Source organism: Manacus vitellinus, unplaced genomic scaffold (assembly GCF_001715985.3).
Source record: "Manacus vitellinus isolate BGI_N305 unplaced genomic scaffold, ASM171598v3 scaffold_22_pilon, whole genome shotgun sequence".
In the NCBI taxonomy this organism is placed as follows: Eukaryota; Metazoa; Chordata; class Aves; order Passeriformes; family Pipridae; genus Manacus; species Manacus vitellinus.
The window spans coordinates 9691715-9716697 of NW_021939632.1; the positions used below are offsets into that span (position 1 = coordinate 9691715).

General features: G+C 42.9%; 1 protein-coding gene across 2 annotated transcripts in view; it reads left to right on the plus strand.

Annotated features, from left to right (window-relative positions):
- The window catches only part of LOC103756864 (unconventional myosin-X), a 90794-nt gene that overhangs the window by 22419 nt on the left and 43392 nt on the right, over window positions 1–24983 (plus strand). Inside the window, exons 4-17 of one of the 2 annotated variants that reach the window (XM_025895071.2) lie at window positions 1511–1698; window positions 1877–2011; window positions 6422–6546; window positions 7843–7856; window positions 8497–8581; window positions 10165–10268; window positions 11625–11754; window positions 12603–12721; window positions 16331–16477; window positions 17167–17267; window positions 19160–19226; window positions 19676–19768; window positions 23436–23504; window positions 24372–24454. In XM_025895071.2, coding sequence (XP_025750856.2) covers window positions 1511–1698; window positions 1877–2011; window positions 6422–6546; window positions 7843–7856; window positions 8497–8581; window positions 10165–10268; window positions 11625–11754; window positions 12603–12721; window positions 16331–16477; window positions 17167–17267; window positions 19160–19226; window positions 19676–19768; window positions 23436–23504; window positions 24372–24454 — 1460 coding nt within the window. The remainder of the gene's footprint in view (window positions 1–1510; window positions 1699–1876; window positions 2012–6421; window positions 6547–7842; window positions 7857–8496; window positions 8582–10164; window positions 10269–11624; window positions 11755–12602; window positions 12722–16330; window positions 16478–17166; window positions 17268–19159; window positions 19227–19675; window positions 19769–23435; window positions 23505–24371; window positions 24455–24983) is intronic. The other variant, XM_018072553.2, reaches the window with a different exon arrangement.

Sequence of the window (24983 nt, forward strand, 5' to 3'; positions counted from 1 at the left end):
ATGTCTGTTCCTCAACTGCTTGTACAATGCTTTGTCCCCAGTCCATGTTTTCTCACTCGATGCTTTCCTCTTTCCCTCCACCTGTCTGGCCAAAGATCATCTGCTTGCTTATTGCTTTTATCACCAATGAATTATATTTCTACCCACAGAGGTCCATGTCAGAGGGTCCTCAGGACTTAGTTCTATGATAGCCTGTTCATACTGATAATGCAATTTGGCCTAGGAGATTTTTTTTTTCCCTGATGATCTCTGATTGCTGCTTTAATAAATGAGTTTTAAATATTTTGGTGACTACAGTATCTTATCCATCTGGCTTCTGGCTTCAGCCGCTTGTCATCGCTGTGGCCCCAGATTTCATTTGGCAGGATGCATCTTTCTTGTCACCAAGTGTTTAATTTACAGCTTCTCCAGTGGATGCATTCAAATTCTTTTATATGTATGTGGTGACTCACAGTTCATGATTTGGAAATAATACTAGATGTTGTGCCTTACCACAAAGCTTGGCACCTACTGCAGCAATCTAAGAGTTTCCTGTATCACCTCTGCTAAGAATGGGTATTCTTGGAGTAGAGCAGTCCAAGATGTCCCTGTGAGATAGGCCACTGCTCCAGCAGCAGGATTTCAGATGGATGTTGACCATATTACAGAGCCATTGTTAGCAGAGAGGTGGCACCAATGCTCTGAACTGCAGCTCTGAGAATAACTGGATTTGAGCTGGTTGGCTGAACCGAAAAAGTCATGCCCCAAAAAACAAAATTAATTTCCTTCTGACTTCACAATATAATACATTTGAAATTCAATATTGGGCTCTAGGTACTTTATTTTAAATCTTACTACCTCTTTTTTGAACTGTGAGATTTTCAAAATAAATATTTTCAGAATAAAATGTTTAGAAAATGTAGAAATGTTTTGACTTGAAATCCAGAGCTTTGTCTTCAGCTGTCAATTTTGATTTGGTTTACAAAATGATTTAAGCTGCTCCAAACAGCATTTTTCAGCAGAAGAAAAATTATATGCTGTAGTGGTTCTTTGCACATGTATGTGCATGTGTGTGTGTGTGTCTGTGTCACACCTCTTTGTTGAGGTGGTTCTTGAACCCTCCCAAGTCCCCTCCACTTAAGACTGTGCATAGGGGGCATTGAAGGTGTCTCCTGAGACTCCTTCAGTCCTGGCTGTGCTGTTCAACTCAAGCACAGCAAGATAGATGGGTATGAAGATGGCTTCATGTTCTTAAACTGTGTAAGCCTAATTTAGCAAAGATAACAGGATAAGAATGTTATACTGTAAAGCAGCAAAATTCAGAGTGCCCCATCCATACCCAATTGTGCAGCCCCTTCCCTGTGGTTTGACATTTTTTGCCAAACTGGGGAGCTCTCTGCCGAAGCTCAACATCCTTATATAGGCTTTCTCCCTTCACCATGAGTTATTTCAGGGTCTGGGTTTGTCATGATCTTTTTATTTTTTTTCCAGGAGCTTTATTTCCTTGCTGTGTTTTGTTTTCTCCCCCTAGACAAACATTGGTTCCATCTTGGCATCAGTAAATCCCTACAAACCCATCCCTGGTCTGTACAGTGTGGATGCCATAGACCTGTACAGACAGCACCGGCTGGGTGAGCTGCCTCCCCATATCTTCGCCACCGCTAACGAGTGCTACTGCTGCTTGTGGAAGCGTCATGACAGCCAGTGTGTTCTGATAAGGTTAGAAATGAAGAACCGGCTACTCCCTCGCTGCATCACACGCCTTGCTCCCGCTGTTCCATTTTCATTGGCATCTGCCTAAATATCCACACCATCCCTCTTCTGTGCTGTGGGTGGGATGGTCATCAGCTCTGTCTGTCCTGGATTTGTAAATGAAATGTATGTTTTTTCCTAACAGTGGAGAAAGTGGAGCTGGAAAGACTGAGAGCACCAAGTTGCTGCTGAAATTCTTGTCAGCCATGAGCCAGACCTCCCTTGGGGCCCCTGTGTGTGAGAAGAGCACTTGCGTGGAAGAAGCCATCCTGGAAAGCAGGTACAGTCCACCCTCATGGGCACCCAACGTGCTGAGTCAGCCTGCTTTTGGGGGCCCCTGCCTTTGGGGGGGCCCTGCCTTCTGGGCAACCGGGCCATGGATGGAGCCAGACCCGAGTAGTGAGGATCACAGAGCTGAACGGTGTCACGTCAGGGAAATGCGAAGGTTGCGGTCTTGCCGGGATGCCTCACCTGGCTGCTCTCCCAGCTGTCCACGGATGGATTAGGCTTCTTTCCAACAGCAACATAGGGTGTGCATGGCAGCCAGAGAATTAATGCTCTACCTCTCGGTTGTGGATGTCCTCACAGTGAGTGTCTGTCGTGCTCTGATTCCTGGTCTCCTTCATTTGCCCCTGCTCTCCCCTGGCCTCCATGTGTTTCAGGCTGCTGGAATGTCTTGTCCTTAGGGGTCCCATGGGCCTCCTTGCAGCTCTCCTGCTGTCCAGGCAACTGATATCATGGAGAACATCCATGAAGCTGTAAGGGGCCGCGGGTGGTCACAGCTGGTCTCGACTGGAGCTGGCACCAGGGAACAACCAATACCCACCTAAACCTTGGCAGGGCATCAGGCAGGCAGGGAAGCACATGGCAGCTAGATCAAACATGTTTGGGAGAGAAGTCAGCAGCCATGAGGGGATGGAGACATGCTTTGGGGGAAATCCTTCATGCTGAAAGAGGTCCTGACACCCCTGAGGGACCATGGCCCATGCAAGGGCAGGGACACCCCTGAGGGACAGGTGACCCACACTGGAACAGGTACACAAAGGAAAAAAGTGTCAGAAAAACCTGAAGAGGCAAACTGCAGCTGAGGAAAAGCATTAAGAGACAAAAAGAAGCAGAGAAAACAAGGAAGTAGAGTGACAGAGAGAAGTAGTCCTGTGTGTGCGTCCCCAGGTTCCTGTGCTGCCTTGGGGGAATTTTGAGGGACTGGGTGTAACCTGAGGTAAAAATGAAAGCTGAGGCTAAGAAAAGGAGGTCAGTAGGTGTTTGACTTTAGGTAAGCCTGGGAAAGAGGGAAGAAGAATGTTTAATTCAGTGGCTGTCTTATTGTTTGTGTCCTCCTTTTCTTTAATACCTGAATTCTATTTAATAAATTAAATTAAACAAAATTTCTCAGCACAAGACTGTCTTACCTATGACTGGAGAACCTTGCTGGGGGTCCTGCAGTTTGGTATTGCCAAGGTTGAGATTGTAGGTTGGTCCTAGCTGGAGCCTGTGATAGTTGCAGAAACCTCCAGAGGAGTAAATCAGATATCTGCAACAGGATCTAATAAGAATAAGTTGGAATCCTTTGAACTATCTGTGTGAAAGTGACTTGCATGCAAGTGGCATATTTCAGGGCTCAGAGTGTAGAGAGAAGGAATGTTTCCTGGAAGATGGTGATGCAGAAAAGCTACAGGGAACTGTGGTGAAAATAGCCTAAGCAGACCTGCAGTGTGTAGTATGGCAGCTGTGAGAGCATTGTGGGTTTTAGGATCCTTATAAGCAGAGCAACACTGAGCAGAAGGGCTGTTGCCCTTGGACTTGCTTCTTGAGAGACTGTTGTTGGATGATTTATACTTTTCAGGTGTGCACATTTTACCAAGGATATAGGCAAATTGCAAAAAGCTCTGAAGTGCAGTACAGTCATGACTCAAGATCTGCAAAATCTTCTTTAAGGCAAGCAGCTTAGAAGGCTCAAGCATGCTTAGCAGTTAAGTGGTAACTTGACAGTGATCCAGAGAGCTTAGGATGGTGGATAGGTGATTCCTGAGTCTGTAAGATGACACAGCTGTGAGCTGGAGTGAAGTAAGAGCTTGTGACCTGTTCTGTGTACGTCTCTAGTGCTACGTGAGCTATTGCAATGAGAGTGCAAGAGAATTTGATTTGTCACCTTTTCGCTGAAGACGAGAAGCTGAAGACCTGGCCCAGACCCAGAAGCTGCTGCCACTCCTATGAAGCCTACTTTGTGTTTGGGGTTCAGCTTCACTTGCTCTGCCACTGGCCCTCCTCCGGTTGGCTTATGGTGGATTTTCATGCTTGCAGCCCAGCACATACCAAGGAACAATGCTGGATTCTTTCTCAATTTCAGGCAGCATTGCAAACAAAGTGTTCCATCAGCTTTCTATCACTTGCTTGTGTTGTAACATTCAGGCTTGGTGTATTTCTCATAAATCAGGCTCTGAAAACTCCTTTGGCACTTTTTTTCTTTCTTGAAAATCTCCATTAGTTCATTAAAAATTCTGCTAACTTTCAGCTTTTTTTTCTTGCTTGCTTCACTCTGAAGTTCCCTTCTCCATGTTGGGTGCCACTGCTGACAGCATAGCCACCTTTCCTGTTATTCATCCCCCCAAGTCTTCAAATCTTCCTTTTTTGTCATCAACTGTGCATCTCAATATTGAAGCTGCATATGGTGCACTATTTCTAAATTCCAGACTTTGCTTTCTGCTGCTCCATTGAAACTGGTCCCCATCATTTTGAATCCTGGAGCACACCCTGCCCACATCCAGCTGAGCAGCCAGCATCATCTTCCTGATGTGCTGCTCCTCCTCACAGTTTGGTGCTGCACCAAGTGCCACGTTGTGATGTGCTGCTGGTGTGGGCAGATTGCTTGGCCCAGGCATCTGCCCTCATTCCCGACTGAACCAGCTCACCCTCGCTGCTCTGCCTTGCAACTGCTGCCAGCCTCAGACACGCATCTGCTTATTTTCTTCCCTATGTCTGAAAGGCGTCAGCACTTATATACGTGAGCCCATTGCCAAACTAAACTGTAAAGATATTTCCTTGTGTTTTTCTTATCTATTTTAACATGATTTACAACCATAAAGATTGGCAGGCTGGTTCCTGCACTCTCACTGCAACTGTGGTGGTCACATAACATAACTCTGTCCTCCCTTTTTCTGGCTCTCCCCATTAAACTGGTTGATTCATGGCATTGGTTTGCTCAGTGGGATATTCCTGTGCAATGTCCTTATTTACATGCTTGTTTTGGAGTTGTGGGTCTTGGAGTTCAGATTCTCCAGGGCAAGGAACTTACCTCCTTACAAATTTCTCTAACTGGCATTTCTATAATTGCAATGTGTTATAACAGAGTAATTTTCATTTTTATGCTTGTTTCTTGGAGGTGATTGTTTCAAGAGGTAAGTTATGAAAATACTCCCTGAATTTTCCTGAAGGTTGTTGAGTGTTTCCCCCAATCACAGCCCTCCCTTAGCAAACACTTGCAAGACCTGAAGCTTTCTGCAAGCTCCAGTGGTGTCTTTTGATGCTATATTTATAAACTTGTAAATAATCCCATATCCGCCCCAGTCTCCAGTGGAACTGCACAGTAGATCGATAGAGATATTTAAATGCCAATACTTCTCAGGGTAATAATGGTAATAATTTTTGTTTAAACTATATATGTTTTAAAATTAGACATGACAATGTGCAGGCTGTTCTAGTAGCATCTCTATGACCCCTTGCTTCTCAGGCCTCCAGATTATTTTAGAATTGACCAAATTGCAGAAATGAATATTTTTAAACCTGAATTCAGCATGTCAATTTGAGTGGCTTAGGCTTTTCCCTTTACCTATTCTGTGAAGCAAGAACCAAGCTGCATTTCAACTCACTGTTTTCCACGTTGTATGAACCTCCTGAAGACAGGAAGGTGACAGGAGACAATTTATCTTCAATTTATCACCTCTCTGATGTTTGGTGATAGATTTTTTTCAACTTTTTTTTTTTTTCCTGAAGTGGATGATGTGGCTCTCTTAGAATGTAGCTTTCAAATCTATTGTGTGTGTATAGTCCCTCTACTTGGAAACCATGTGGCTTGAATCAGCCTAAGCAAGATTTAGGTAACAAGGGCTTGTGTGTTCCAGTATCAAATTTCAGTACTAAACAGATCGTTTTATTACTGTTTGTTAGTTGGAAGATGTTTGCCTGTAATTTTAATAAATGTCTTATACTGTTTTCTATTTCAAAGGCAGAAATAAAAAAGGTAGAACAAATATAGAAGTATGTGGTTTAAAGCTACAGAATGTTTGCCCTATATGTCTGATGATTCTGAAAATCACGAAAATAATACAGTCCCATTCACAGGATGCTGCTGTGTTAAGGACACAACCTGGTTGGGTCTTGCCACCTTTCATTTCCTGAAACCACATTGGTGGGGAATGCCCTTGACAGTGTGAGCACCAGCTGCCCATGTGGACTGGGGACTGATTTAATTAACTCCAATCCCAAAGGTTTAAAATTTATCTATCAGCGTGTTAAATTGCTCCTGCCATTCTTCCTTGCCCTTGAGCTCTCCTGGCTTGTCCAGGCTGGTGCTGTAACAAATTAATCTCTCGTGGCAGAGCGCTCTGTGCAAATGTCAAAAGACTGGGCACATGCTTTGTTTTAATGATATCCCACCACTAATCATATCTTCATTGCCTCATTTCTGCAGTCCCATTCTGGAGGCCTTTGGAAATGCCAAGACAGTTTATAACAACAACTCCAGCCGCTTTGGCAAGTTCATCCAGTTGCACTTCTCTCAACATGGACACATCCAGGGAGGCCGAGTAACTGATTGTATCCTTTTCTTCAGTGGACCAGGAATGGATGGAGTAAGTGAAGATGAGGAGATGCTCAGTGCGGGTCAGGAAATCCCTTGTCACAGTTTCTCAAAGCCAGTTTATAACCGTGGGAAAATTTGCAACTTAAAGAGAGAATAAGTGTTTGTTTTGTGGCTCGGCAGCACCTAACTGTAGAAACCTTTCGTCTAGGTACTGCATTAGATAGGGACATAGTTTGACTTTTCACTTTGGCAATCTCAACACATGTTACTTAAAACCCTGGAATTTGCTGCCACATTGATTGCATCCTGTCTGTTCCCCATAAAATTATTGCTTTATGTTAGTTCTGCCAATGGATTTGTGAGACCAAACTAAGAATCACTATATTCTGCAGAATATTTGGATGCAGAAGAGAATTATGACTCCCTGTTTTGGGCTGCCATCTCCAGTGGACCTTGTAACCCTAATCCTAGAATCAAAGAATATTTCAAGTTGGAAGGGACACATAAGGATCATTGAGTCCAACTCCCTGCTCCTCTCAAGACTACCTAAATTGAAATTGTATGCCTTAAGAGCATCATCCAGATGCTCCTTGCAGTCTGACAGGCTTGGTGCCATGACCACTTCCATGAGGAGCTTGTTCTGGTGACAAGGACAGTGAAGACTGGATATAGTCAAATTATGTTGTGCCATGATGACTTTCTTCCCTGTATGCCCATGGAGCTCTCTCCCAAAGGATTAGACCTATCTTTTGTCTACATGAGGCAGGTAAAGCTGCCTTGGCTACATTTCTTGATGGTGATGTTCAAAGCTGCTGATGACTGCAAACCACACCAGTTTCCACTGGAGTAGCAGCCAGATGAATTTACTACCATTGTAAATAACAGGCTTGCATTGTTTAGTCTCTGCTCTCTGTGCTGTCAGTAGATTAAAGATAGTGGTCTCTTGCAGAAGCAATGAGAACTGATGCAAGACTTGCTGTGAGCAATACAGACTTTCAGATTAGAGTAGACTCTAATCTTTCTAGGTGTTCCTAATGTGGCTCATCCTTTGTTAGGTTGCCTATGCTCTATCTGACTCTGCCCTTTTAAATATTTCTTTGGCAAATCATACCTCCTTGGAAAATGAGTAGAGAGGATGATCCGAGATGATGTTTAGGACCACTCTTCACCTACTTCACAAAGTGTCAGTTATTTAATGATTTGCTGCTTGTTACAGGGTTCATCCCAATGTGTCTAGAAGATTCTTTGTCAATCATCAAGAAATATGTGCATATGTCACTTGAATGTTTTTTCCTTAACTTGCTGTTCAGATTTACTGGAAAAGGTAGGTATCCCCTCTACTGACTGCTGGGTGAGCCCTCTTCCCATAGTATGGTGTGGGAGTGCCAGATCACCTCCTGAATGATGCTGTCTTCATCACAGCGTGTAGGCCTTAGATCCTTATGTGTTACAATTGCAACTGTCCCAAATGAGGAAGAGGCAGAGGAAAAATGTTTGTTCTGTATTTATCAGAATCTCTTCTCCTATCTTTGATAAACTCTGTTCATTACAGAGAGACCCCAAGAAAAAGCTGTTAACCGAGGAGAAAGGGAAAGAGAACAAGTACCTGAAACTCAGTTCCGCAGAGAAGAATATGGAGTACAACTCCAAATGCAGGCATCTCTGCTCTGATGTAGTTTCCTTTGGACTCAGGGACTCACTGAGGAGCAGTGTCAGAACTGACAGGTTCGGTTTGTCCAGGTGCATGCTATTGAGTACAGAGAAGTCAGCACGTAGTCAGTTGCACAGCCACATGTGACAAGACCTTGATATAGAATTTATTTAGACAAAACCATCACTAAACTGGAAGAAGACCCTCTTGTACTTTGGCCCTGGAGATTTACCTGTATCCTCGTCCTCTCTTTGCCTTTGCAACCAGAAGTCTAATCTCCTTCTACTTGCTACTCTTGTATTCTTTGTTTCAGAACAGAGTGGTACACCAGAACCCTGGAGAGAGGAATTATCACATCTTTTATGCTCTGCTAGCTGGTGTGAGCGGGGAGCAGAAAGGTAATTGCATTTTATAGGATATGGCTTTGTCCTCTTTCCAGTCCAACATGTGAAGCAGGTGTAAGTCAGTTAGAGCACAGATATTTCAGGTACTCGATATGTAGCTTTTTCTTGAAGGCCATATGGTGATTTTGTGGGAAGCAGAAAGGGGAGTTGAGATAAAGAGGCTGAGGATGACAGAAATGCTATATGAGAAAAGACACTTCAGGCATTCTGAGCTGGAGGGAAAAGTCTGTGGAAAGTGATGAGGTAATGAAACTGTCTAGAGGTGAAGGAAGGGTAGAGAGTCCTGATACAGTTGCTGATGGGACCTGTTCCAGGAGTTCAAAGGTTGGATGACAGACATACTTTTACAACAAACCTTCAGTATAGATAATATTAGAGAGAAGAATTAGGAAGACCAATGATGTAGTGGAAGGACTAGAACCAAAACATGTATAGTGTCTGAACAAAGGCTTTATAGCTCAGTACATGGGGAAGAGAGAGGTGGATCTGAAAGAGGGCACAGGCTGTAGATGAATCTGCTCTGTAGTGCAGGATCCCCTCAACAGCATTTGTGTGTACCTGTCCCAAGCACTGCTGAGCACTGATGGTCTTACTGAAGAGGTCAGATAGGCAGGCAGGAACATGTTACGTTGCACTCTGGTTTTGAGGGACTGGGGAATTTCTTGTTCTCTGTGTGTTAGGATAATCAGGTGGAAGATTTGGGCCTGACAGAGTGGAAGGAGTAGGGCTTCAATTTTAGGGAGTATTTACAGGAATGGCCACATAGGTCAATTCAGAGATCAAGCTAAAGCAAAGGAAAATAGTGGGGACCATGGTTATCAGCAAGTACTTAGGGAAACCATACAACACATTCTTTTCTTCAGCAAATCTGCAATTCTTCCCCATCTTCCTCTCAAAGCTGGTGTCCCAGGCTGCTTCACTTCCCGATCTGTAATGTTGTTTTGGGTCTTGATCATCCCTGTCTCCTTTCTCCATTGATTTTTTACTTCTCCTTTGTTCTTTTCAAAATGGGGGATCAAACCTGCAGAAAGTATTTGAGATGTGGTTGCACTACAGATACATACAGAGATCAAATTCTGGTTTTATATTTAGTTTTGTGTTCCTACTAAAACTAAAGGAACTGAACCATGTTCAGTTTTTTACTGCTGCTCAGTACTGAGATGTCTTCAGAAATCTGACTGACTCTCTGAGCTCTGTCTCATGAGACGATACCTAATTTAGAGGTCATTACTGCATGTGTATAGTTAAGACTATTTTTCTCTATAGTCTTTGAGATAGATTTTTTTTTCTGAGTCAATTCTGTATTGATAAATTCTGCAACTCTGCAGCTTGGGATTTCACTGTTCTAAATAATTTTGCATAGCCTCTGCAAGCCTTTTTACAGCATACCCTTCTCTTTCCCCCTCCCCAGTGCATTCACTGTCGAGGTGTAGCTTTTGAGGGATGTGGAATCAGTTCAGATGAACTCTCCCTATGGTAAACATACACACTTTTGGGGGGACCAAGATCATAGAATTAAAAGGTTCATTGCTAAATAAATTGTTGTCTTTGTCCTGCCTCTTTTTCTTCTGTTGCAGAGAGCCTCTCCCTCTCTGAGCCAGAGACTTATCGTTACTTGAACCAGTCTGGCTGTGTGACTGATGAGAACCTGAATGATGTAGAGATGTTCAGTAAGGTCATGGTGAGTTCAGTCCTAACTCCTGCTGAACTTTTGCGCATAATCTCATGGACTAAACGTGCTGCATGGTCTAGATCTCACAGGCAGAATATATTTGCCCTAAGCCAAAACTAGGTGTTCAACAAGTCCGAAACTCAGCTCTACCTGTTTATGGTAAAAACAAGGCTCAAAAAGTAGTTTTGGGAAACAGTCAGTATGAATAATAATTTAGAAAGATGCAGAATTTTGGGGAGCCTGAGCCCCAACCCCCTCACCCCATAATGGTTCCTGGGAGCCTTCTAGATAGCCTGATGCAGGAAACCTCAAATTGACTATTAGAAGTGGAACAGTTTGTTCCGAAGGTAGTGTTCTCCAAATATATTCCAGTAAAATTGTATCACCTGTGCAAATGGCATATTCTGAAATACCGCACAGATTTCAATAGACACCTATACCTTTACCAGAGTTTATAGGTTTAGCAGGATGAATCTGCAAATTGATGTTTTATTTGATAAGTGGTTATTGGCCTGAGGGCTTTATTAATGTAAGTGAAGCCAGGTAGGCAAGGCTAGAGAAGTCAGCTTAGGATTTCAATAGCTCCTGCTTAGGCGTGATTTAAGGGAAACATCTCCTGTACAGCAAAGATTTCAATGGCAACATGGCATTTATATTTCAGCTGAGGAGATGCTTGGAGGAAAGAAGGGAACTAGAACCCCAGAGTGCCCCACTCACAGGGTGAATGCATGAAAACTAGGTCCTGCTTCTCAAAGTCAATTTATGCCCCAAGAACCATGGGTCACATGCATGCACTAAGACAGAGGGAATGTGCCATAATTCCTCATTATCTGGTAACCTGTTTCTCACCTTCTAGCAGTTAATGCTGAAAGCCTGGTTTTAAATCTTACTGCATAAATCTACTATTCTAAGCTAGAACAAAGTAAGGGGGTTATATGGATCAGAGTAAATTAAGTATATTATATGAATATGTCCTTCAGGAAAGAAAATAAGGGAGAATGTGGAAATAATCCAGTAACATCTGTAACCTGTGCTGCCAGTGTTCAGGGGCAGATTTCCTCACATAGTTGCAAATCCGTTCTTCCTGTGACAGACCAACAATGTCAGCAGCATAGTCCAACTTGAGGATGGAGCAAATGCCCACCACTCTTAGATGGCGATAGAGTAAATGTAGAAGAGAATGCGAGACAGAAAAGATCACTGAGAGATGTATAACTAGGAGAGGTGCTGTGCCATCCCATTTCACTTTGATTCATGGTGACTATAATTCTGAGTTATACATCTTACACAGACTGGGCCTGAGTGTGGTAGTTACATTGTACTTGGCTATAATACAGCCAACATTAGCTGTATGGTTTTGAACAGACTGCCATGAAGGTGGTGGACTTCAGCACTGAAGAAATCAGAGACATCTTCAAACTTCTTTCTGGGACACTTCATTTGGGAAATGTTGAATTCATGACAGCTGGTGGGGCCCAGATTACGACAAAAGCAGGTAAGTGGGACCCTAGCAACTTGGTAGACCATGCAAAGCCCCATACGGCCCCCAGTAAAGCTCACTCCATTGTCCTTTTTCCCTCTGGTTATGCAGTGCCTTTGCCAGCAGATTCACTGACTGCAGTGAGCTCTGCAAAGGCAGTGCCACAGGATACATGGCTCCAGGGCACCAGTGTGATTTAACTGGGCTGTGGCCCTCTGACCCATTAGTGCTCCCGGCTACTCTCAGACGAGTCCATGGCCCCACAATTTCTCTTTTGCATTGAAAGAGATGGAAGAAATAGGATCAGGGAGGAGTTGGAGATAAAAATAGTGTGTTAGAGACTTCCCCCCATCTTCATTTGAAGCATTTGCTAGTGTGCACTCTGTTACCGTTATGCAATCTGAGTTCATCTGGTAGAGTGAATCCCTAAACAGACAGAAGAAATAAATAGGTATCACAAGTCCTTCAAGTCTTAAGTTAGTTACCTCTCTTCTTAACATCCAAGTTTAGCAATCCCATGCTCGTTGTGCCTTTAGGAAAACATCTTCTCGTGCGATAAATATTTTGCTAGTGCTGAGCTTTCCACAGGACTTTGCTCTTCCTGTTGTCAGCAGAAAGTCTGACTTACAGGAGTATCTGTGGCCCAAAATGGATGCTGACTCTGCCTCAGACTGGGTATATGAGCTTACAGCTTTGGGTATGCCCAGTAGAATTAAGTAAAGGGGGGTGTGTTTTGTGCTGGAGTTTAGTCACTTGCCTTGTAGGAGTCCCTGGGATTTCCTCACTGAGCTGCAAAATATGAATCCCCCACGAGTGATGGGGATCCAGGCAAGAGAAAAAAGAGTGTCTTCCTTTGTTATTAGTGCTGAACATTGCCAGTGACCTCCTGGGCCTAGATGCCTTTCAGCTTTCTGAAGTACTGACGCAGAGGTCCATGATTCTGCGTGGGGAAGAGATCAGCTCCCCTCTCACTGTGGAGCAGGTAAGTGTCCTAGTGTATGCTACTGCTTCTGCCACTTCTGCATTTCAGGCCCTCTGTCTCCCTCTTGTATCACCCATTCCAGTTTAGGGCTTCCTGTTTCCTCAGGTATTTTGCCCTTATTGGCAGTTCAGGTCTCAATGTTGACTCTGCTTTTTAGGTTTTACAGGGGAGTTCACTTTCAAATGTCAATGCACTTTGTCAATGGTTTTAAGTCACCTTCACTCACCAGGAACTGGTCATACTTGTGTCGTGCAGAAGGTGCATCAGATGGTTTGTGGTAATTGCATGTACGCATGCTTTTACCTTGCCGAACTCCCAGGTTACACTGCATTTACTGGAAGGTAAAAGCTTGCACACAGTTACCACGAAACATCCGGCAGATGTTAGGTTGTTACCCCACAGTAGCTTCTTTCCATATCCATACAACCACAAAGGAGGACTGAAAAAAATGATACGTAGCTCTTGTGATGTTGCTGATCACTTGAGGGCACTCTTGGTGTTTTAGGTCCATGCACAGATAACTGTAGAAAATCTTCTGTCATTAATAAAATGCAAAACACTGGAAAACATGGAGTAATATTACTAGGATGGAAGATACATCATGTTATAGCAAAATGAACATCTGTAATGGAAATCTTGTGCTGGCACAGACTGCAGAGGGTTATCAATCCAACGCCTGTATTGGCAGAGAAACCAGAGTTACTAGACTTTCTCTGACGGATGTCTGTCTAACTTTCCTTCAGATTTCCCATGGAAGGAATTTCACAGCATCTTTAAGTATCCTGCTTTAGCTGCAGTGGAGTCTGGAGTTGAAAAGATTTTCCTCATATTTAGATTACCTTTGACATCCCAGCTGTCCACCTTACAAGCTTTGGCTTCTGTGAAGTTTTTCATGTGGTGTTCTCTTTTCTAAGCTAAACAATCCAGTTCCTTCAGTGCTTCCTTGTAAGTAATTTTCTAAATCTCTTTGTCTTCTGTCTCTGTTTTCCCACATCTTTCAAGAAGCGGAGTGCCCCCAGCTCAGCACCGTATTCAAGCTGAAGTCTCAACAGTGCTCATTATGGCAGAGTAGTTGCTTCTTTTCTTGCTGTGAACACACCTGCTAATATGTTAGAAGCTAAGTTTTGCCTTTAAGAAATGGCCTCTTTTTTTGCATAGTCTTTGACCTTTCTTTGCAGTGAAATTGTGTGAAAATTATTTTTCAGCCTGTAGCCTGTGGTAGATATCCTCAGTATCCAGTACCACAGTTTTTCTTCTCAGCTCTCTGTCCTAAATAAGCCACATCTTTCTCTAGCAGTACATAAAGTTGGATAACAAATAATACCAGAGACAATTCAGGCAGTCCAGAACAACAGTATGCAGTTGTAGGATTTACAAGAGTCCCCCTGAATAGAGCTTTGCCTGATAGTATATCTGTTGCTGACATTTTTGTGTGTTGGACCCCACACTTACTGCTTGCAGCCCAGTGAAGTACTAAGACCACAAGAAAACTGTGATAGCTGTCTTCACTAGATAAGCCTGTTGCACTGAACACTGGGCCTGTAAAGACTATTCCTGCTGAAGCCCTCATGTGCTGCCCCCACCTATTCCCACTTGTTGTGGGAATGCGTTGATAGAGTTGCCAGGGATTTCTCATTATGTAATGGGCTCACTACCCATCTGAGCTTTGACATTTCAGTGGGTTGAATGGATGAACTGGCCTAAAGGAAGGCAAAGCTGGAAGGATGAAAAGATCCTTTGAGAATCTCATTTGAGCCGTATTGTAGGGAAAGTGCTTTGCTTACAGCTGGATGGGGAGGTCCTGGAAAATGAGTTCAACTTAACTGTGTAGCCAGAGATACTACAGAGGCATGGCCTTGAGGGCATTCTCAGTCCCAACTAATAAGACAGATCATCTGATGGAGAGAAGAAATACCCAGAAAATATGTGTGTGCCCATGCTTTGAAATGTTCTCTTCTGTGGAGAAGGGAGATTGCTCTGTGCCGACCTTGAGCTGCTGAAGAGGAGATAGTACCCAGGAAGAGAAAGGAGGAGAAAAACAGTGAGGCTGGGTGAAAAGGAGGATCTGCTAGGCTGGGCCTCAGAAGCCTCACTGAGGGGCTGAAAGGGTTCAGAGGCAGTTGACCTGTGTCATTAGCAAAGCAGAACACAAGAGTTTGTGTTATTTAGGGTTGCAAAACTAAGGGGATGAAGGTGCATTTAGAAGATCAGTCATTGCTGTCTGGCCTACTGAAGGAATTGCCCTGGTGTCACAGGCGAGACAGAGGAAACAACCTGTAATCTATTTACCGTGGTTTATTTATTAAATGACAAGATTAAAACTTTTACCCTACTTCATTATTTCAAATACTTGCTCACTCACCCCTCAGCATTACGTTCTCTAGATGTCAACTTCCTTTCCCAGTTGGGAGTGTGCTGCTTGTCCAGGAGGGTCAGGCACAAATTTGTATGGGTTCGTATTGTGTAGTTGCAGTTACCAGGCTCAGGAACTACCAGCCAAGGTTCTTGGGCATACCCTGACATTTATCTCCGTGTCTCCAATCTCCAGGATCTTTCCCCACTTCCAACATCTTTCTTCCAGTCACAATCTTTGCCGTCTTCTCTCCTGGCCCCTTTTTCTACTCCCTGAGATCATGTCTTCTTGTTGTGAACCCTTATTTTTGGCCTCCTCTTCTTTCTAGAACCCTAAACTCTAGTTTCCGATTCTAAATAGTGTATATGCAGAAGGACAGCATGTGATCAGCCTCTTAATTTGTGGTTCTGTCTCATGTCTCTTTAGTAATTGGAGGATTTGAGGTGTGCTGCTTTTGCTTGTCCAAGTGTTATCGAACTTTGCAACCAGCCCATTCCTTTTACAGCTATCAGGTAGCAGGCTTTTGCTTGAGATACCAAAAGTTTGATTTTGGATGTTCATCCACATACTTACATACACCCAATTAGCTAGTGCCTGTTAGTCATCACAATTTAAGTTATTTTTTCTGCCTATGACACTTGGTTATGATCAGTGCATGGCATGTGGGGTCAACTCTAGTTGAAAAGTATTTAAATCCATGATCTTTTGGGGCACGTGTCCCGGCTGTTGGCTAGCCTAACTGGATTCAATTAGGATAATGCTGTTTGCAGGGAAGTTTTGGAAAGGGGATTTTTGAGGGCAACTTGGTGTCAGAATACTTCATTAAATCCTGCCCTACCAGTTTTTTGAAAACTGAGCAGACACCCATTTGACAGCTTTACTAGGAGTACTGAACCAAGATACCTTGCCTGTTGCTGCAAATGTTGACTCAGGTGATGCAAATGACTGCTGTGGGCTTAGTTGTGAGGTATTTTGCCACCCTCCCTGCCCCCCAGCACTTGTTCCAAAAGATGTCCCTGATTTTGCTACTTCTTTCAGCCTCTGAAGTTCAGTTACCCAAAGGTTATACATGGCTTATCTGTGTGTGGCCTGGCTATTTGAAAACTTGATACATATAAATACTGCACCATACACAGCCCGTACAGAGGCTGAGGCACCTGAAGAAGATGGGAGGAACCTGAAGTCCCACAGAGATTCATGTGCCCCTTATGCCTTCTGTTCTCTTTGTGACTCATTTTCATTCTCTGTATTTACAGGCAGCTGACTCCAGAGACTCCCTCTCTATGGCGCTCTATTCCCAGTGTTTCTCATGGCTCATTAACAAGATTAATACCAAGATCAAAGGCAAGGAAAACTTTAAGTCTGTGGGCATCCTGGATATCTTTGGCTTCGAGAATTTTCAGGTCAGGATTTTGTCTTTTGTGGAGTGGGTTGATTTTAGAGGTGCGTATAGGAGGGAATTTTGGTGGGTTTGTATCCCCCAGTCTGGAGTCTCTCCACTGTCACTTTCCCCTGGAAGTAGCAAGATATATTTAGCTGCCCATTTCTGCCACCTGTATTCATAAAAGCTGATGTTCAAAGTCTGGTTTGTGACACAAACCCTAAACAGATGTACTGTGATAGATAATATTGAATTTTTGACTTGTATGCAGATTAAATATCCAAATCCTGTGTGTACATTATTTGTTTACATCTATTTTCCACTGTGTGGAGAATGCTGTTGTAATACTTCTGACTGCAACTGATGAGGGTTGTATGTTGAACAGTCACAGAGTGACTGCTCAGGTATTTCACAGAAGAGAAAGCCCAGTGACCTAACACTTAGGGAATTATATTTCTTTCTTCCAAGAAGAGAAGCATGATTGTCTTTAGCATCCTTTACTATGATTTAGGTTTACTGAATTAATCTTGCATGGGCTACAAAAGCTGTTCTCATAGTGGACCTCCCCATACTGTTCTCCTCATGTTCATCTTGACCACTATGTTCTCTGGCTTTATTTTAAGCCTGGCATCTTCCACCTTGCTGCTATAGATTATTTTAGAGCTCAGGGTCAAGCATGTTAAGTTTTATAATCATTGTTTCTTCTTGCAGGTGAATCGTTTTGAGCAGTTTAACATTAACTATGCAAATGAGAAACTCCAGGAATACTTCAACAAGCACATCTTCTCCTTGGAGCAGCTGGAGTACAACAGGTGACAAACAGAGGAAGGGGAGCCCCTATTGCTTTCATGGGTAGTAGAAGGGAGAACATCATTCCTCCTCTGTGCTCTTCAGTCCCTACTGCTGAGGCAGGAGAAAAAACTGGGCCTTAGCGCAACCCTGACTGTGGATGTGTCTTGATAAGCACTGTCCATGTGCTTTGCCAGCATAAGTCACTTGCCTCCAGCCAAAAGCAGTCTCCCTTGTAGTATTTAGAAAACCTAGATTTCCTTCTGTCTCTCAGCTGAATAGAAAGTTCTTGGGCTTTAACCCATTAGAGTACGTGGTCACTGGGCTTATTACTGACTTTGGTAATGATTTACCTAGGGTACTGGTAGTGTTATGCAGATGGAATCTTGGTGTGCAAAAGAACAGTCCCTGAAGATAGACAGTTAGATATCTGATAGCTCTTTCTGTCCTAGAGATTCCTGTACTGTGAAAAGGGCTCTTTTCCTCAGCAAGGAGACTTAAAGGAGAGATTTCCCGATCCTGGGACCTTCTGCACAGCTGTTGCTCTTCTGTGGGCTTCATATTGAATTGTATTTAGTGAAGTACCTGGGATGTTCTAGAGTATTTCTGCTTCTAGAGAAGGCTGCTAGACAAATACTTTAGTTGTTGCTCTGAAACAGAAGCCTTTATGTTTGTGAATGAAGCAATTGAATAGGGTCAGTGAGGGCAAATGAGAGCAGCCTTGTAAAGGGAGACAGTTGAATAGTCAATTCATTAAATTCTAAAGATTACAAAACTGCAAGGCTATTTATGCACTCACTTCTCAGGCCTGTTCCACTATTGCAGGAAGCCTGTGTTAAGAATGGTATCATCATGACAATTTATTTTTTCCTGATGATTGCATAGAAATTTAAGTTCTGTGGCTGAACTTTGAAAGAATGAGAGGATTTTATTATTGTCTACGCATCAAATTATTCTAGGGTGATGTGCCTAAAGCTCGTCTTTCACTGTGTAAGCTCTGCTTCCTCAGGTTTAGTAAGTACCTCTGTGTATCTCATCTTAATGCTCTGAACCTGGAAGTATGAAGCCTAGGTTGAAGGGTTTGTAGACAACTTCTCCACTATCTTCAAAATGTTAGCCTCCACCTGAAAGGTGTCTGTATCAGAAAGTCAGTAAGTAGCTTCATACATAGCCTGTAGTCTTCCTTGGATTCCTGAGTAAGAGCTATTCCCAGGCTTCTCTGAATTCTGAAAACAGAAACATCCTTTATTTTGGGAATGTAAGAAGGTGATAAGAGAGGAAAAACACATTCAGCAGATTTACAGAATTTCATGGGTGATTTCCAAAGCATAATTATTGCACTACTCTGCCTATATCAGCCCCTATTCTGAAAGATTCAGGGCCACCCTGTAGGCACCCTGTATGTCAAGCTAAAGCTTACCTGTGTCATCCTCTTCAAAACTCTCCCTGAAAACTCTCTCCTGTCTCTTCTTCTGGTGGACCTGTGAACTGTGGTTCAGTCTTCTGGCAGATGTACTTTGGGCCTTCTTTCCATATTGGTGGGTCAGCAGTTGACTCTCGAAGCTGTGTAGCAAACTGTCCATCATCGCCACTGCTTGGGCTGATGCTCATCAGTCCTGAAAGAGCAACTACAGTTTTAAAATTCGTGTGAAATTTGCCCAAGTGACTACAAGATAAGCATCAGTTTAAATCGCCAGTATGGATAAGAAAGGCTGTCTCCTATCTCCATCTCCTTGTGTTAGCAGTGCATTGTGTCCCCTATTCTTTTTCCTCAGCCATGGCAAAGCCTAATTACTGCAAATTGTCTTCAGTCCTGGGACAGCTGCCATGCTCAGCTACTTCTGCTCTTCTCCTACACCCCAGAGCATTGAATCTTTCATTTCACATCTTTGTTCTCTTTGTTCTTGACTGTCAGGGAAGGGATAAACTGGGAAGCCATTGACTGGATGGATAATGCAGAGTGCCTGGACCTTATTGAGAAGGTAAGCAGTTATCTGTGACAGTTTCCAGGGATCACCATGGGCACTGCTGATTGTCTTGAGACCTTTCCTGGGGTTTCTTGATTTTAAAAACAGATAGTTGCTTAGATCATGTTCCCATAGTGACCTGGCAAAAGTATGGGCTCTTAGAGCTGTAGTCCCAGCTCAAGAAAGCAGATCTCTGCTTATTGTTGAGAGTAAGCTTAGGAAGAGTGTCATAGTTTTAGATTATTGTTTAAGTAAAACCTTAATGTGATTTTTTTATAAATAATCTCCACTTACATTCTGCTTGCTGAATGCATTGACTGGCCAGAATTCTGCTTTCAGCTTGAGCTTTGCTGGGTATAACTCAGGAGTTATTGCTCAGTGGTCTGTTCAGATCTCCAGTTCTTGTCTTGGTTCTGTGTAGTTAGAGCTTTTGCTGAGAAAGCCTGTCTCTTGTTTGGCTGTAGAAACTAGGTCTACTGGCTTTGGTGAATGAAGAGAGTCGATTCCCCAAAGGCACAGACAACACCCTTCTGGAAAAACTTCACAGCCAGCATATGGTAAGTAAGAAAATAACCTGGCAGGCAAATGATCAGTATGTTAGCCCCATCAGCATTGCAAAACCTAAAGTGAAGGTTTTGTTGATGTAAAATATATGCTTTGTGCAGGAAATTTAAAATGCCTTGTACCCAAACCTGCTAGTGTTTAATTAAGCTGCACTGAACAAAAGTAATATGTGAGACAACCTGAGAATGGTCTCTTGTGCAGATAGAGAAAAGGGAGTGTGCATTCCACAGGCTGTGGGTAGAAGAAGTTTGAATTTGTAGGATGGGATGGAGGTCAGGTTCTGCTGGTCTGCGATGAGACACAAGGCAACACCCCAGGCACAGGATGTGGCTGCACAGTGTGTATGGGTTTCTCCTGCCAGCTGACTCACAGCAGTCTGCTCCAGAGCGTGTCAAATCTGTCTCCTGGGGCTGGGGACGGCTTTTGCCTCATGACTTTTAATGAAAGCTCTCTTATTGTTCCTAATTAATTAAATTCTTTCATCCTCTTTCTTGTGTTCTGGACACAGGAGTGGAATGGCTTTCTCATGCAGGTCAGAAAGTTATCCTGGGGACACAGAAACCCCAGTGAGATCACTGTAGCAATCCCTTACCATGTCTCTGGTACAGCCAACACTTTGTTCTAAATAATAAATAGACTGAAAACAAAACAAATTAAAGCCTGTAGCATGGACTTATGGAATAATTTACTACTTTAGTAAGAACATTTTCAGCAAATATGTTTCCTAGTCTTCTAATTGAGACTTCATCCAAGCCTGAAAATATAAAAATTTGTATCCTTTATCTGAAGTTTTTTTAATTGGCATAGATGCAGATATTCTTATTTTTCATATTTGTATTCTAACTTTGCTGGTAATACTCATGACTACAAATTGGAAACAATAGCAATGACTTTTGGTTGGCTACTTACACAGAGCTTTGTGGAAATATTTCCTTTCTTCAGGCTTAAATCAAGGCCTTCAATTTAGTCTGCTGTGGCTTTGCCTTGTGTTATAGGTCAAGGAATGTGAGAATGCCTGCTGTATCTTTTTTATTTTTTTATTGTTGTTGGTATTTGTTAACTTTTAATATAAAACTAATTAATATTTTTAATGCCTCACTTGTTTTGAATTTTCTCTCTGAACTGTCCCAACTTCTTCAGTTTGTCTCCAAATGGAGATATTTCAAAGCTCCTCTTTCTTTCTGCTGTTTGTCTCTGAATTTGTCTACATATTTTTTTCTCTATTCTTTTCTGAGATAAATAATCAGACCAGAATGCAGTTCCCTTGGTAAGAAGGTACCTGTGGTTTATTGTACAGCAGCATGAGACTGCCAGTATTATTTTGCATTCTTTTATGCCCCACAACATTTTGGTTGCTATTTTTGGTAATTTCTGTGCATTGAGTAGCCTTTTCATTAAGCTGTTCATAGTGTCACCTCTGTCTGCTTTGAGGGGATAGCAGTTAACGTGGAACCCTAGGAAGCTTATGAGATGTGAAATGCAGGGAGGAACGATTTAGTAGGTAGTGCTCTAGGGCTTTCATTTGTTGAAGGTGAAATTGTTTTTTGTACCAGTTAAAGTCTCTATTGCTGGCTGGAAGAGCACTGGAAGGCATCCAGCCAGCATTGCTGGGAAGCCTGAAGAGAACAAGCCCTCTTCTCTGTATTTTCTGTGGATTGCTGTAGTCTTAAGAAGGAAAAGCATAAGGCTGGGATTTCAGAGAATATGACCTCTGATACAACTGAAGAGAGGAGCAATAGGGGAGAGAGGAGAAGGAACCAGAAGTGTTGTAAGCATGAATGAAATAAAAGGGCTTGGTAGAGAAGGAGAGGAGAGGAGTGTGCCAATCCACATGAGAGAGCCAGGAGCAGTCACGCTTGGAATGGAAGATAGGGAATTTTGTGACTGGAAAAAGATGACTGAATGGAGGAAAGGGAAGAGCAATGAAATGGGGTCAATGTGAAAAGGAAAAGAAAGCAATGAAAAAAAATTTCCAGTGGCACTAACAAATTATCAGTGTCAGGAGCCATCCACCCAATACTGCCAAAAGACCTTGAAGATGAAAGAGCTCAATTTTAAACAGCATTGTGCAACATGTTACTTAAAATTTTCTTAGTACTTTTGTCTGAGAAGGTGGGGAATTATTTTAATTTTTAGGAAGTACTGTAGGAAATTATAGGCCTATAGTTCTTATTTCACTACTGAGTAAATTCAAAAAATGTAAATGGTCAGCTACCTCAATGAAGAGAGGCCTGCAAGACACTGTCTCATATGAGCATTGAGGTGGCAGTTTTCTGCTGATTCATGGGGCAAGACTGGACTGAGAGGGGCCTCATGAGACTGATTGGGTGGTAAAATGAAAATGAAAAGCAGTGTAGATAAATGCAAAATGGTGTACCTGAAGGAAAACAGTCCCAATTTCCCCTTTGAAAACAGTGGGCCCTGAACTGACTGCTGCTCTTCAGGAGCGAGACCCAGACAGAGGCTGTGATAGATAGTTCCATGGAAATATCAGCACAGTTCTCAGTAGTAATAAAAAAACTCCAGATGAAATAGTAGAAAGTCCTGGAAAATAGAATAAAAGAAGAAAACAGTGTTATGGCATTGTGTAATCTATAGATCACCTGCACTTTGAATAATGTCCACCACTGGGCCCCTCCACTCGAAAAGGGGTTGTATCAGAACTAGTAAACAACTGGTTTGGGACAGCTTCAGTGTTATGGAAAACCAGGTTGAAGGGACCCTGCAGTGTGGAGAGAAGATGACTTGGGGGGGGTGTGTGTGTGATGGGTTTAAAAGTCACACATGGCCTGTAGAAGACAAATGGCACTAATGGAAGCCGGGCTTAAATAGTTCTCTATGGGGTTGGTTAAGAGCTCCTGCGAAAGGACACTTGGATGCAAGAAGTTTTCATGGGTTCAGGTGCGGAATAAGCAAGCAAGCAAGAGAAATCCACTTGGGGTTACTAGTTAGGCAGACCTTATAGAAATAAGTAGATTTTGAGGGAATATTAGGATGAAAGTATGATTTACTTGCTTTGTTCTTACTCTACAGTACATAGCCACTGCTAGAGGCAGAATACTCAGCTGGATAGATTGTTGGTCTCGAGCAGCGTGGCTGTTCTCACATAGTTAAAACGGCTTTCACAGAACAAAGAAAGGAGGGGGAAAAGGAGAGAGTAGAATATCTAATAAGAGAAAGGAAAAGTGAATATTCAATAAAGGGGAAGAGAGGTGCAAAGAAAGATAAAATATAGAGGAAGACAGGACACTGGTATAGTATTTCCTTTGATGAAGAAAAGGTGTGTAGGTGTTCTGCAAAGCTGCCATCTTCCTTGCATCCTGATCCTGTGTCCTGCACCACATGATTTGTGTGGAGCCCAGTCTCCTCAGGTGTCAGACACACAAGAATTAACATTTCATCCATGGCATGCCTGCCCAACCTTGATTCTGCAAGCCCTTGTTCACATGAGTAATGCCTTGAAGGGCTGGATTTTTCCATCTTATTTAAGTAACATATTTGTAATGTAGCAGCAGAGAGCTGCAGCAGATGTGGTTGGGCTCTGCAAGAGCTAAGGTCCTTGCCCATCCCAGCCTTGTCATAGTCATGGCAGAGTTCCTGATTGAGCCTGTTTATTCTTACATCAGCATTAGAAGACTACTTCTTTTTCTTTCATTTCAGAGCAACCCCTACTATGTGAAGCCTCGAGTAACAGACCATCAGTTTGGCATAAGACATTATGCAGGGGAGGTAGGTGTTCATGATTTATTTGTGAGATGCTTGGTATATCTTGGATTTAAGGTCCTTGATTTTAGGTTCCAAAAATCAATAATATCTCTGAACTGTGTGTTGCCACACAGTCAGTGCCCCCTACCAGAGCACTTTTGAAATTTTAGGCTTAAAATAGTATGTACTATATTCTCCAGCCTGGATGTTTGTTTCAGTTTCTCAAGTAACTTTTGTTTTGGGGGTTAAACTCCTCTGTACTTCTGTTATTCATATTGTCTTTACATGCACATTCACAAACAAACAAAACCCAAAGTAAAAATCACAAGGAAAATTTGACTATTGAAGAGGAGGAGAAAAGGATAAATACCTATCCAAAAAAAGGAAAAGGTTTCCAAGCCTTTAAGGTTAAATGTTGCTCTTTGTTGTGAAGAGCTATGAAACAGATGGAGGTGTGTCAAGGGAGGACACCTGCACATTAAAGAAGGGCTAATCCCCTCCTAGAATAATGTCTGCTGAGCCCTTGTGGTTGGGAAGTCAGGGCACTGGGTGGCATTCTCCATTCACTTTGCTCTCCTGAAGTGAATGGTGTACCTCACCCTTTGCAAAGGATTTCCCCACACACCCTCCCTGCCAGGCAAATCTTTGCAGCTATTTCACTTGGCTCTTGCTTTTGAGGGGGTTTTGTGTTTTTTAGTTGATGGCTAAAAGCCACTCTCTGGATGGTAACTGTAAAACTCTGGAGTTCTTTGACCCCAAAAGTTCAGATCTTGGCATATGCCTGCAGTGTTACTGTGTAGCTCTGCTGGAGGTCTTGTACATTGGCATGTAAATGTAGAAGTGCTTAATGATTTGTACAGCACTGTTCTAGTGGCTCTGTCTGTGTTGCAGGTGCTGTATGATGTGAGAGGCTTTCTGGAGAAGAACAGAGACACTTTTCGTGATGACATTTTAAACATGCTGAAAGACAGCAGGTATGCTTGTGAAGAGGCCACATCTGTTGGGTTGGCTAAGCCACATTCATGTAATAACTAGACCAAGGAAAGCATTTGCTTTTGCCAGAGCATCAGGCATCATTCTTAATCATTCTTCCCTTTGTGCCGGAGTGTTCTGACAAACGAAAAGAGAGTTGGAGAAGTCAAATGAGGCACAGATTTAATCAGGACTTATGTTGTCCCAGTTTTAAAAAGAGTTATAACAGCATGACAGAAATCTCTTGGCAATGTTAGTCTTCCCTTCCCCTTTGCCTTCCCTTTCTCTCCCCTTCCTCTACCCCTTTCCTTCCCTACCTACACTGAGGGTAGCTCTAGAACTCTGGCCACAAAGAGCTGCGGTTCCAATTTCATGAGCATGTTGTGGCTGCTAGTCATCAGAGCTAGTTCAGGAGGGCATGACAGCACCAGTCTAGCTGGCATACCTTCAAGGTAGTTTTGCCTGGGGGCATATAGCTCAAGGGAGGTGTCCTAGCCAGCGCAGAATGGAGATTTTCCTTTGTGTAATGTC